The sequence below is a fragment of the Carassius auratus genome, chromosome 43, assembly GCF_003368295.1.
Source record: "Carassius auratus strain Wakin chromosome 43, ASM336829v1, whole genome shotgun sequence".
NCBI classification, from domain to species: domain Eukaryota; kingdom Metazoa; phylum Chordata; class Actinopteri; order Cypriniformes; family Cyprinidae; genus Carassius; species Carassius auratus.
In genome coordinates this window covers 70001-85000 of record NC_039285.1, presented here as the reverse complement: position 1 = coordinate 85000, position 15000 = coordinate 70001, and the positions used below count along the sequence as shown (strand labels likewise).

Below are 15000 nucleotides of genomic sequence, written 5' to 3'. Positions count from 1 at the left end.
ACACACACACACACACGTTACACACTCCTGTTCAAGTGTGTGATGTGGAGTTTTAACAATGTGTGACCTGAGTTTGTTTCTTTCTTCTCAAAAACACACTTTGCACACATTTTCTCTACATATTATTTCTGTTTGATTGCCCCAAAATGTAACACTTAAAGCTGCAGTAGGTAACTTTTGTAAATATATATTTTTTACATATTTATTAAACCTGTCATTATGTCCTGACAGTAGAATATGAGACAGATAATCTGTGTATAAATCAAGCTCCTCTGGCTCCTCCCAGTGTCCTATTGTCATTTGCAGAAACTCCATCGCTCCCGGTAAAAAACAACCAATCAGAGCTGCGGTCCGTAACTTTGTTTGTGTTCAAAATGTAGAAAAATGTATATAATAAGCGAGTACACCATGAATCCATTTTCCTAACCGTGTTTTTGGCTTGTCCTGAATCACTAGGGTGCACCTATAATAAGTGTTTATATTCGGACTATTTTAGATTGCTTCGGGGATACCGCGGTGGAGTAACCCAGTAACATTGTGATTCTTCATAGACATAAACAGAGAGAAGTAGTTCCGGCTACGATGTTCTTCCGCAAGACGCAAGCAGTTCTGTTTATTAACCGCTAGAGCGTCAAAAGTTCCCGACCGCAGCTTTAAGCTGATGATGCCAATTTCCCCCAGCTGAAGTTTTGTTGTATTTTATGTGAAATGATATAGTTAATATGCATCACATGAGCACGAGTGATGTTTCTACACAAAACAATCCCATAACATGTTGGGATGTATTTTTTGGTCAATATCAAACAGAAAGAGAGAGCGAGTGTGTGTGTGTGAGAGTGTGAATGTGTGTGAGAGTGTAAATGTGTGTGTGTGTGTCTCTCACAGCGCTGAAGGGTGCAGGTGAATCCAGGGACATGCTCTTCATGGCAGCGTCCAGCGGGACGTCCTTCTGCGCTCTCCTGTTCTTGTCGTCTCTCTGATCCTTCTCTTCTGCCGTCTGTCTCTCCAGCTTCTTCCTCTCCTGCTTCTCCTCCTCCTCCTTCTTCCTCTCGCTCTGTTCTCGCTGATGTCTCTCGGCCGTCTCTCTCTCCTCCAGGGCTCGTTTGCGCTGTTCCTGCTCTTTTCGGGCTTTCTCCATCAGACTGAGAGTCTCGGCGTGGATCTCCCTGCGCTCCTCTTCACTCAGAGCTCTGGACGGGTCCAGCGGGGGTTTAGCGGAGCGGTCGGGCATCACGGGGCCGTTGTGTGCAGCGGGGCCGTCGCTCACTGAGGGCTCTTCGCTGAGCTTTGCGGTCACTGCTGGCTTCTTGGAGCGGTCGACCTGCGTTCAGAGAAAGGTTAGTGTGTGTGTGTGTGTGTGTGTGTGAGGGCCCTGCTCCAGGTGTAACTCACCTGTGGAGTGTGTCGAGGCGCAGCGGCGTCTGTATTTACAGGTTGTTGTGTGGGTGTGTATGCGGGTGGCTCTGCGGGTGGCTCGGAGTCCACCTTTCTGCCGTTGAGCTGCACTTCTGCGGGCTCCTCACACACACTCACGGGTTCAGGCTCCTCCAGAGACGGGTACGAGAAGTTCACTGAAACCACAGCAGCAGCGTCACGGATCAGAACAGAGATACACTGAGATTAAGAACGCTCACACCAAGAACAACAACTATAACCATAATTATTATTAGCATCCACACCCCCACACAATAATGTTCTGGTTATTATAAGTGCTACAGTTTTGTCACCTGTCGCTTTAAATGCTCAAGCTTTTTATAGCTTGATGGATTCTGATTGGCTGTCAATGTTTTAATCATTCATCAGATGGAAAACATTGTTCTGAAAGAGATTCCAATGATATCATTCCTCTGTATCCATTATATTTCTGGTGTGATTTCATTATTCTCACAGATTTATTATTAAAATGTTATAGTTATCATTATACTTATTGTCTTTGGTGTTAACAGGCCTTAAAGGGACAGATCACCCAAAAATTGTCATTTACTCTTCCTCAAGTTGTTCCAAACGTACGAGTTTGCCATGAACATTTGGTAACCGAACAGATGCTGGTCACTAGTGATTTCTTCTATGGTCATCATTGAGGGCCAGAAACTGTTTTGTTACCCACATTCATCAAAATGATACCCCTCTAAAACTCAACATCAGCCTCTTCAGCTCAAACCCTTACATCACTAGCAACGACACAGTCGTCCCATCATTCACTTTGATTCCCAAAACTCAATTAAATTCAGTACCTTTCTAAATTCTGGCTTTGCCATGAGAATTTAAATGTTAAAAAGGGACTTTATTATTAGTTCCAAGTAAAAAGTCATTTAGCACTTTATCAGTGTTTTTTTTTTTTTAACCCAAGCTGGATTTTTAATTGTTTCGTGTGTGCTGTGATACTCACGCTGCGGCAGTGTGCTGGCCGTCTGCTGTCGGGGGGGTTTGACCTTAGCGTTGCTGGTGTACATTGGGTAAAAGAGCAGCCAGTTATCATATCCTCCATCCAGCACCAGAGGCTCACTGCGCAGGATCGTACTACTGTCCCACTGCACACACACACACAAACCCATCAGATATGACACACAAACACCAGATACGACACACAAACACCAGATACGACACACACACACATACACGTGTCCGATACCACACACACACACACACACATTAGATACGACACACGATGAGCAGGAGATACAGTGCCAGCCCTACAGTACCTTATATAGAGCATCCTTCAGACTCTGTAGAGTGGAGCCTAGTTTGAGATCAGAGACGCAGCTGAACCAGTCCAGCAGAACCACATAATCCACGAATCCTCTGCGCTTCCAGTCGTCCAGAGACACCGCAGGGAGCTTCAGCTCGATCTGGTTCACCGTCACCCTGAACATCAGCAGTACACGAGAGCATTCAATACCAGTGCAGACGAGAGCATTCAATACTCATACAAACGAGTATACACGCGAGAACATTCAATACTCACGCATGCGTATGCGAGAGCATTCAATACTCATACAAACGAGTATACACGCGAGAGCATTCAATACAAAAGAGTATACTCGCGAGAGTATTCAATACTCATACAAACGAGTATACACGCGAGAGTATTCAATACTCACGTACGCACGCGAGAGCATTCAATACTCACACATGCACGCGAGAGCATTCAATACTCATACAAATGAGTATACACGTGAGAGCATTCAATACTCACTCACTCCTGCACGTGAGAGTATTCAATACTCACGCACGCACGCCAGAGCATTCAATACTCACGCACGCACGCCAGAGCATTCAATACTCACGCACGCACGCCAGAGCATTCAATACTCATGCACGCACGCCAGAGCATTAAATACTCACGCACGAACGCGAGAGCATTCAATACTCAGACAAACGAGTATACACGCGAGAGCATTCAATACTCACGTACGCACGAGAGAGCATTCAATACTCACACATGCACGCGAGAGCATTCAATACTCATACAAATGAGTATACACGAGAGAACATTCAATACTCACTCCTGCACGCGAGAGTATTCAATACTCACGCACGCACTCGAGAGAATTCAATACTCACGCACGCACTCGAGAGCATTCAATACTCATGCACGCACCTGAGAGCATTCAATAATCATACAAACGAGTATACACGCGAGAGCATTCAATACAAACAAGTATACACGCAAAAGCATTCAGTACTCACGCACGCACGCAAGAGAATTCAATACTCGTACAAACGAGTATACATGCGAGAGCATTCAGTACTCACTCACTCACGAATGCCAGAGCATTCAATACTCACGCACGCATGCGAGAGCATTCAATACTCACGCACGCACGCGAGAGCATTCAATACTCACGCACGCACGCACGCGAGAGCATTCAATACTCACGCACGCACACCAGAGCATTCAACTCACGCACGCACGCCAGAGCATTCAATACTCACGCACGCACGCGAGAGCATTCAATACTCACTCACACACACGAGAGCATTCAATACTCACTCACACACACGAGAGCATTCAATACTCATGCTCGCACGCCAGAACATTCAATACTCATACAAACGAGTATACACACGAGAGCATTCAATACTCACGCACGCGAGAGCTTTCAGTACTCACGCACGCGAGAGCATTCAATACTCACACACGCACGCGAGAACATTCAATACTTATGCCCGCGAGAGCATTCAATACTCATACAAACGAGTATACACGCGAGAGCATTCAATACTCACGTAAGCACGCAAGAGCATTCAATACTCACATAAGCACGCGAGAGCATTCAATACTCACATAAGCACGCGAGAGCATTCAATACTCACTCACGCACGAGAGCATTCAATACTCACGCACGCACGCGAGAGCATTCAATACTCACTCACGCACTCGAGAGCATTCAATACTCATACAAACGAGTATACACACGAGAGCATTCAATACTCACGCATGCGAGAGCTTTCAGTACTCACGCACGCGAGAGCATTCAGTACTCACGCACGCGAGAGCATTCAATACTCACACACGCACGCGAGATCATTCAATACTTATGCCCGCGAGAGCATTCAATACTCATAAAAACGAGTATACACGCGAGAGCATTCAATACTCATGTAAGCACGCGAGAGCATTCAATACTCACATAAGCACGTGAGAGCATTCAATACTCACTCACGCACTCGAGAACATTCAATACTCACGCACGCACGCGAGAGCATTCAATACTCACTCTTGCACTCGAGAGCATTCAATACTCATACAAACGAGTATACATGTGAGAGCAATCAATACTCACTCACGCACGCGAGAACAATCAATACTCACTCACGCACGCGAGAGCGTTCGATACTCACGCACGCGAGAGCGTTTAATACTCACGCACGCGAGAGCGTTTAATACTCACGCACGCGGAGAGCGTTCAATACACATAAAAATGAGTATACACGCGAGAGCATTCAATAAAAAACGAGTATACACGCGAAAGCATTCAGTACTCAAGCACGCACGCACTCGAGAGCATTCAATACTTATGCCCGTGAGAGCATTCAATACTCATACAAACGAGTATACACGCGAGAGCATTCAATACTCACTCACGTACTCGAGAGCATTCAATACTCACTCACGCACGCAAGAGCATTCAATACTCATACAAACGAGTATACACGCGAGAGCATTCAATACTCATGCACGCGAGAGCATTCAATACTCACGCATGCGAGAGCATTCAATACTCACGTACGCTAGAGCATTCAATACACATACAAATGAGTATACACGCGAAAGCATTCAATACTCACTCACGCACGCAAGAGAATTCAATACTCACACAAACGAGTATACACGCGAGAGCATTCAATACAAAAGAGTATACAGGCGAGAGCATTCAATACTCACGCACGCACGCGAGAGCATTCAATACTCACGCACGCACGCGAGAGCATTCAATACGCACGCACGCAAGAGCATTCAATACTCATTCACGCACTCGAGAGCATTCAATACTCACGCACCCGAGAGCATTCAATACTCACGTACTCGAGAGCATTCAATACTCACGCACGCACGCGAGAGCATTCAATACTCACGCACGCACGCGAGAGCATTCAATACTCACGCGCGCACGCGAGAGCATTCAATACTCACGCGCGCACGCGAGAGCATTCAATACTCACGCACGCACGCACGCGAGAGCATTCAATACTCACGCGCGCACGCGAGAGCATTCAATACGCACGTACGCGAGAGCATTCAATACTCACGTACTCGAGAGCATTCAATACTCACGCACGCACGCGAGAGCATTCAATACTCACGCACGCACGCGAGAGCATTCAATACTCACGCACGCACGCGAGAGCATTCAATACTCACGCACGCACGCGAGAGCATTCAATACTCACGCACGCACGCGAGAGCATTCAATACTCACGCACGCAAGCGAGAGCATTCAATACTCACGCACGCACGCGAGAGCATTCAATACTCACGCACGCACGCGAGAGCATTCAATACTCACGCACGCACGCGAGAGCATTCAATACTCACGCACGCACGCGAGAGCATTCAATACTCACGCACGCACGCGAGAGCATTCAATACTCACGCACGCACGCGAGAGCATTCAATACTCACGCACGCACGCGAGAGCATTCAATACTCACGCACGCACGCGAGAGCATTCAATACTCACGCACGCGAGAGCATTCAATACTCATACAAACGAGTATACACGCGAGAACATTCAATACAAAAGAGTATACTCGCGAGAGCATTCAATACTCACGTACGCGAGAGCATTCAATACACATACAAATGAGTATACACGCGAAAGCATTCAATACTCACTCACGCACGCAAGAGAATTCAATACTCACACAAACGAGTATACACGCGAGAGCATTCAATACAAAAGAGTATACAGGCGAGAGCATTCAATACTCACGCACGCGAGAGCATTCAATACTCATACAAACGAGTATACACGCGAGAACATTCAATACAAAAGAGTATACTCGCGAGAGCATTCAATACTCACGCACGCACGCGAGAGCATTCAATACTCATACAAACGAGTATACACGCGAGAGCATTCAATACTCACTCACGTACTCGAGAGCATTCAATACTCACGCACGCGAGAGCATTCAATACTCACGCACTCGAGAGCATTGTACGAGTATACACGCGAGAACATTCAATACAAAAGAGTATACTCGCGAGAGCATTCAATACTCACGTACGCGAGAGCATTCAATACACATACAAATGAGTATACACGCGAAAGCATTCAATACTCACTCACGCACGCAAGAGAATTCAATACTCACACAAACGAGTATACACGCGAGAGCATTCAATACAAAAGAGTATACAGGCGAGAGCATTCAATACTCACGCACGCGAGAGCATTCAATACTCATACAAACGAGTATACACGCGAGAACATTCAATACAAAAGAGTATACTCGCGAGAGCATTCAATACTCACGCACGCACGCGAGAGCATTCAATACTCATACAAACGAGTATACACGCGAGAGCATTCAATACTCACTCACGTACTCGAGAGCATTCAATACTCACGCACGCGAGAGCATTCAATACTCACGCACTCGAGAGCATTGTACGAGTATACACGCGAGAACATTCAATACAAAAGAGTATACTCGCGAGAGCATTCAATACTCACGTACGCGAGAGCATTCAATACACATACAAATGAGTATACACGCGAAAGCATTCAATACTCACTCACGCACGCAAGAGAATTCAATACTCACACAAACGAGTATACACGCGAGAGCATTCAATACAAAAGAGTATACAGGCGAGAGCATTCAATACTCACGCACGCGAGAGCATTCAATACTCATACAAACGAGTATACACGCGAGAACATTCAATACAAAAGAGTATACTCGCGAGAGCATTCAATACTCACGCACGCACGCGAGAGCATTCAATACTCATACAAACGAGTATACACGCGAGAGCATTCAATACTCACTCACGTACTCGAGAGCATTCAATACTCACGCACGCGAGAGCATTCAATACTCACGCACTCGAGAGCATTCAATACGCATACAAACGAGTATACACGCGAGAGCATTCAATACTCACTCACGTACTCGAGAGCATTCAATACTCACGCACGCACGCGAGAGCATTCAATACTCATACAAACGAGTATACACGCGAGAGCATTCAATACTCACTCACGTACTCGAGAGCATTCAATACTCACGTACTCGAGAGCATTCAATACTCACTCACGTACTCGAGAGCATTCAATACTCACGCACGCACGCGAGAGCATTCAATACTCACGCACGCGAGAGCATTCAATACTCATTCACGCACTCGAGAGCATTCAATACTCACGCACCCGAGAGCATTCAATACTCACGTACTCGAGAGCATTCAATACTCACGCACGCACGCGAGAGCATTCAATACTCACGCACGCACGCGAGAGCATTAAATACTCACGCGCGCGCGCGAGAGCATTCAATACTCACGCGCGCACGCGAGAGCATTCAATACTCACGCGCGCACGCGAGAGCATTCAATACTCACGCGCGCACGCGAGAGCATTCAATACTCACGCGCGCACGCGAGAGCATTCAATACTCACGCGCGCACGCGAGAGCATTCAATACGCACGCACGCGAGAGCATTCAATACTCACGTACTCGAGAGCATTCAATACTCACGCACGCACGCGAGAGCATTCAATACTCACGCACGCACGCGAGAGCATTCAATACTCACGCACGCACGCACGCGAGAGCATTCAATACTCACGCACGCACGCACGCGAGAGCATTCAATACTCACGCGCGCACGCGAGAGCATTCAATACTCACGCGCGCACGCGAGAGCATTCAATACGCACGCACGCGAGAGCATTCAATACTCACGTACTCGAGAGCATTCAATACTCACGCACGCACGCGAGAGCATTCAATACTCACGCACGCACGCGAGAGCATTCAATACTCACGCGCGCACGCGAGAGCATTCAATACTCACGCGCGCACGCGAGAGCATTCAATACTCACGCGCGCACGCGAGAGCATTCAATACGCACGCACGCGAGAGCATTCAATACTCACGTACTCGAGAGCATTCAATACTCACGCACGCACGCGAGAGCATTCAATACTCACGCGCGCACGCGAGAGCATTCAATACTCACGCGCGCACGCGAGAGCATTCAATACTCACGCGCGCACGCGAGAGCATTCAATACTCACGCACGCGAGAGCGTTCAATACACATAAAAATGAGTATACACGCGAGAGCATTCAATAAAAAACGAGTATACACGCGAAAGCATTCAGTACTCAAGCACGCACGCACGCACTCGAGAGCATTCAATACTTATGCCCGTGAGAGCATTCAATACTCATACAAACGAGTATACACGCGAGAGCATTCAATACTCACTCACGTACTCGAGAGCATTCAATACTCACGCACGCAAGAGCATTCAATACTCATACAAACGAGTATACACGCGAGAGCATTCAATACTCATGCACGCGGAGAGCATTCAATACTCACGTACGCGAGAGCATTCAATACACATACAAATGAGTATACACGCGAAAGCATTCAATACTCACTCACGCACGCAAGAGAATTCAATACTCACACAAACGAGTATACACGCGAGAGCATTCAATACAAAAGAGTATACAGGCGAGAGCATTCAATACTCACGCACGCGAGAGCATTCAATACTCATACAAACGAGTATACACGCGAGAGCATTCAATACTCACTCACGTACTCGAGAGCATTCAATACTCACGCACTCGAGAGCATTCAATACGCATACAAACGAGTATACACGCGAGAGCATTCAATACTCACTCACGTACTCGAGAGCATTCAATACTCACTCACGTACTCGAGAGCATTCAATACTCACGCGCGCACGCGAGAGCATTCAATACTCACGCACGCACGCGAGAGCATTCAATACTCACGCACGCACGCGAGAGCATTCAATACTCACGCACGCACGCGAGAGCATTCAATACTCACGCACGCAAGCGAGAGCATTCAATACTCACGCACGCACGCGAGAGCATTCAATACTCACTCACGCACGCACGCGAGAGCATTCAATACTCACGCACGCACGTACTCGAGAGCATTCAATACTCACGCACGCACGCGAGAGCATTCAATACTCACGCACGCACGTACTCGAGAGCATTCAATACTCACGCACGCGAGAGCATTCAATACTCACGCACGCGAGAGCATTCAATACTCACGCACGCGAGAGCATTCAATACTCACGCACTCGAGAGCATTCAATACGCATACAAACGAGTATACACGCGAGAGCATTCAATACTCACTCACGTACTCGAGAGCATTCAATACTCACTCACGTACTCGAGAGCATTCAATACTCACGCACGCACGCGAGAGCATTCAATACTCACGCACGCACGCAAGAGCATTCAATACTCACGCACGCACGCGAGAGCATTCAATACTCACGCACGCACGCGAGAGCATTCAATACTCACGCACGCACGCGAGAGCATTCAATACTCACGCACGCAAGCGAGAGCATTCAATACTCACGCACGCAAGCGAGAGCATTCAATACTCACGCACGCACGCGAGAGCATTCAATACTCACGCACGCACGCGAGAGCATTCAATACTCACGCACGCAAGCACGCGAGAGCATTCAATACTCACGCACGCACGCACGCGAGAGCATTCAATACTCACGCACGCACGCACGCGAGAGCATTCAATACTCACGCATGCACGCGAGAGCATTCAATACTCACGCACGCACGCGAGAGCATTCAATACTCACGCACGCACGCGAGAGCATTCAATACTCACGCACGCACGCGAGAGCATTCAATATTCACGCACGCACGCGAGAGCATTCAATACTCACGCACGCACGCACGCGAGAGCATTCAATACTCACGAACGCGAGAGCATTCAATACTCACGCACGCGAGAGCATTCAATACTCACGCACGCGAGAGCATTCAATACTCACACACGAGTTACAAGGTTAAAAGGTTACAAGCTCAAAAACATATAATTTCATGTATAACATGAAACATAAGGATGAATCTTTGATCAGTTGCATTTAAAAAAAATCGATTTTTGGAATACGTGAAATGCAGACTTCACTATTATTTGAGACTGGCTAGCATGTGTAGAGATGTGAGAGTGATGATGGGTGACTGGGAAGATGATAGTGAATTTAGATGAGTGTGTGTGTGTGTGTGTGTGTGTTTGGGACTGACCCTGGACTGATGGCCTCCTCAGGAACACTGATGTACGTCTGAGACGGGACACACATCTGAGACTCCTGGAAGTCCTGTCTGCTGCGCGCGTCCATCACCAGCACACTGATACTGGGATCCTTCATCAGCTGGAACAGATCCTTAGCACTGATGCTTCCTGATGGGACACAACACACACGTCACAGAACAACACACACACACAGAGAGACATATGACGCTCCGCCGGGACACACCTTTATCACCTCCAGTCTTACTGTTACTGGGTTCCTCGTTAACCTGCTGAAAAACACACACACACACACACACATTAATTAACAAATCAAATCAAAGCATGCATGATGATGGCCTCTGAACTTGGACCCATTTAACTGCTCGAGCGCCAACTGCGAGTTGAACTAATAAAACATGGAACCTTTTCTTTTTTATATCTCGCTATGGCATATTCATATTGTTCCTTTTTTTATCTACATCAGTGAAATAAACTGGTCACATGATCACAGAAGCTGATCATGGACCCATGAAGCCACACTGAAACTGGGTCACAATGCAACACGCTTCACTCTTACAGACACTTGTGCAGGTCAATCATTCTGACATTTTTAAAGACATTTTCCAGTTACTGATGGCTGATTCAGCCGAGAGCAATACATTTTTTTTTTTTCTTTTTTGCTTTATGTCAGTATTGTCTTCTTTACAGTTATGATGAGGTTAAGTTAACCAACACGTTTGTTTGTGTAATCTTAATGAGTTTATCAGATCAAATGATGAAGCCACACAAAGGGATGTGATTTCCAGTCCAGCAGCACCTTCTTACTGTCCTTCTTCTGTGAAGCTCCTCGAGGCGAAGCACGGACATCTTTTTCACTTTCTTCTCGTCGACTCGTTTCCTCCTTTCTCTCTTTCTCTTCCAGCTTTTTCCGCACTTCTACTTCCTCATACCTGAGAGATGGACACCAGCAGGTGAACAGAGTGTGTGTGAGACAGAAGAGAGAGAGTGTGTGTGAGTATGTGTGTGTCTGAGACTGACCGGAGCTTCAAACTCTCTGAAAGCTTCTCTGCCTCCTCGATGGCCTTCTTAAAGCTGGTTGGTCCCAGCATAGACAGGAAGAACTCCTGAAAGACGTCAGAAGACTACAGTGACTGACAGAACATGCATCACATTTCAGGACATACACACGTTCACAGCATCTGCTGAATAATCATACAAACGTGTGTATAACACACATGTAACGCAGTGATCTCACCCTCAGTGTCACGTCTACACTATTAAAATCTCCCACAATGCACTGGGGCTGTACCTGCTGCTGCTTGAAGTCCGGTCTCTTCTTGATGAGGTCATAGACCGTCAGGTACTTCATGTACAGGACATAAGCTTTCTCCTCATCGCGGTCCAGACGACACTCCTCCGCCGCTTTGAAGATCTTACACGCGCTCTGGACGTAACTGAAACACACGAACATCAGCATCAGATCTGTACAGACGGCTGCTGAAACTGTTTCTAAATGCTTACGATGCTTATGAGAATCTGCTGCCACAAATAGAGATGTTCTTTAATCAATCAATACTGCAGAATACTTCAAGACAATACCATGCTCCTCTGTGTATCATAATATACAAGTCAATGGCTACCGTCACTTTAAGAGTCAAATAAATCATATCAGGGAACATTAAATGACTCCCGTGTCTCCTGATGATATTCTGAGATCTTATGAAGTGAAACTGATGATTACTGTATGTACAGCATTATTACTGTAATCAAGAGTCTCAGACAAATGATCCGGAGTGACTAGTTAACAAACGAATCATTCTTTTGAACCAGATTTTTTTACTGAACTGGATGAAATGAGTGGAATCAGCAGTGAATCTGATTCTGATGAACGAACTGATTCAGCTTCAGTTCCTCAACAGACACTGAACTGAGGAAACAGTTCGACTCGGACTGAACACCGTGAACACAACACTTGAACGAAGGCCCAAATCAACCTCTTTATGGTTTCTCTGTGTTTATGTACAAAGGTGAGCTGATATTGGGTGCTTTAATAATAGAATCGTGTATGTGATGATATAAACAGTGTGAACTAAATCACATGAAACAGACTGTCCAAAAGGATCAGTTCACAGAAAAGACTCTGGATTACAGTAATAATGCTGTAAATAATGATCAGTTTCTCACACAGATTGATTGTTTCAGTTCATAAGATCTCAGAATATCATCAGGAGACACAGGATTCATTTGATGTTCCCTGGTGTGATTTTATTTAACTCTTAAAATAATGGTAGAGTCACACTCACTTCCTGGTGCTGGTCTGACCCGGTTTGACCTCTGCCCTCTTGTTCAGGTCACTCAGTGATGTGGACAGATACAGATCCTTCACTGCAGTGGACACAGACGGCATTCCTGCTCATATTCCTGCAAACATCCCACATCAGACCAATTCAGAATCATTAACATATGAATCATATCTGAACAATCAGACTCAGAACAGAACAGACATTATACTAATGATCCTGAACTACAGTACATTAATAACTGGCTGTTTATTAGTATCGCAGTTTACCCTAAACACACCTCTGGAATAAAATCCTCTCGGAAAACACTCTGGGATCAGCAGAGAAGCGCAGATCAGCAGGAAAAGTGAAGTTTATTCCGGACTCGAGACAGTAAACAAGCTGAAAGTGCTCGATCAAACGCGGAAGTCCACGGATTCAAACAGCGGAAGCTTTATTTAAACACACACTGCGTACACACCTAACCTTCAAAGCGCTTAACAAAACCAGACTGTATAAGACAAAACGAAAACAATACAAAACAATATATAAACAGATACATTTATGATGTGCATCACCTCTGGGCGTTTAAACTCTTATTCTTACTGCACAACTCATTAAACCCTGGTTGAGTTATGTGACACTTTTGTAGAGTGACTGGTGTATTGTTTATATCGTGTCATAAAATGAAAATAACTGGGGAGATTCGCTTTGAAATGAACGTCATAACTGCGCTCGTATGTGTCAGCTGATGGATGTCTCGGCGCATGCGCACTACCTTCATTCTGCTCTACGAGAGGTTGGACTTTTTTAAAATAAAGATTCTACATTACAGAAAAATAATATAATATTACAAATAATAATAAATAAAACGCTGCTTGGCCTCGCTGCAGCAGCATTTGAATGTCGTGTACGTAGTATATTTCTAAATAAATATGAATAATTAAATCAATAAGCATTCACTTTAGATGTAAATGTTAAATAAAGTCTTGAAAAATGTAACAAAATTAAGTGAGTTAATGCTTAAAACATGAATAAAAGGATTCTAAACATTAGTTTTCCCTTTGAATAAAGATTTTTATGAGCCTTTTGGCAGATATTTGTTCTTTAATCATAAATTCACTTCTTTTTGATCAGTTTCTCTGAAAACAAGACTTTTTATTTTAAGTCATTTTGTTCCTCCTAAATGTGTCTTGATTTAAGAATCTTTAGTTATTTTCTGAATGATCTTAAAATCTGTCGTGCCCATGTTTTGTCTCTAGATGCACACCAGAAATGATTGTTTCGGTAACACTTTATTTTAATGGTGTCTTGTGAACAGTTTGACTTTAAGTAATGTTGCACCTGCATGTGTACTAACTCTCGTCAGACTGTTTGCTTAATATCTGCTAACTCTTTTATTTTCATGGCTTGCCAACAGACATTGACTATAACTAAGTCTTACTTTGCAAATACATGCCAATTTATTCTAACCCTAATCCTACCAGTCTACTAAAACTCTACTAATACTCTAACGCAGCGGTTCTCAATCCCAGTTCTCACGCACCACTGCTCTGCACATTTTGTACGTTTCTCTTATTGCTTCTGACATTTGTTATATTCGAACAGAAGTGCCCTGCGAAGTATACATCTCAGGATAGTTAGTAGAAGTGCAGTGTTACTTACAATCAACAAAATGTGTTAAAGGGACTGTCTTGTTCTAAACCCTGTCTGTGAAACAGGCCATAGTGATTCGGAGCAGAGAGTTTTTTTGTTTTGCTTTGTTTTAGTAGAGGTATTTAAAAACAGTGCAGATCTAAAACCAGACATTTACATTAACAGACCACACTGAAATATTGTGTTTCATTCAATTTATTCCTTACATTTTCTGTACTTGGTCTCATAAAGTCTTCAGCTGACCTGCAGAAACCCAGCTGTTGTGTGTGAATGATGTGC

The 15000-nt window shown here is 45.1% G+C and overlaps 1 protein-coding gene and 1 pseudogene across 3 annotated transcripts in view; one reads left to right on the top strand and one right to left on the bottom strand.

The window, feature by feature from the left end:
- The window catches only part of LOC113061331 (ubiquitin carboxyl-terminal hydrolase 8-like), a 19698-nt gene extending 6176 nt beyond the window's left edge, over positions 1 to 13522 (bottom strand). Inside the window, exons 1-11 of one of the 3 annotated variants that reach the window (XM_026230357.1) lie at positions 13367 to 13522; positions 13090 to 13207; positions 12096 to 12240; positions 11825 to 11910; positions 11604 to 11736; positions 11031 to 11076; positions 10798 to 10954; positions 2703 to 2865; positions 2390 to 2531; positions 1393 to 1571; positions 884 to 1321 (exon numbers count right to left, since the gene is read on the bottom strand). In XM_026230357.1, the coding sequence (XP_026086142.1) occupies positions 884 to 1321; positions 1393 to 1571; positions 2390 to 2531; positions 2703 to 2865; positions 10798 to 10954; positions 11031 to 11076; positions 11604 to 11736; positions 11825 to 11910; positions 12096 to 12240; positions 13090 to 13193 (1593 nt within the window). In that variant the 5' untranslated portion in view covers positions 13194 to 13207; positions 13367 to 13522. Of the gene's footprint in view, positions 1 to 883; positions 1322 to 1392; positions 1572 to 2389; positions 2532 to 2702; positions 2866 to 10797; positions 10955 to 11030; positions 11077 to 11603; positions 11737 to 11824; positions 11911 to 12095; positions 12241 to 13089; positions 13208 to 13355 lie in introns of all 3 variants that reach the window. The other 2 variants (XM_026230359.1, XM_026230358.1) reach the window with 2 other exon arrangements.
- LOC113061332 (histidine decarboxylase-like) overlaps positions 1258 to 15000 on the top strand; it is a 24032-nt pseudogene continuing 10289 nt past the window's right edge.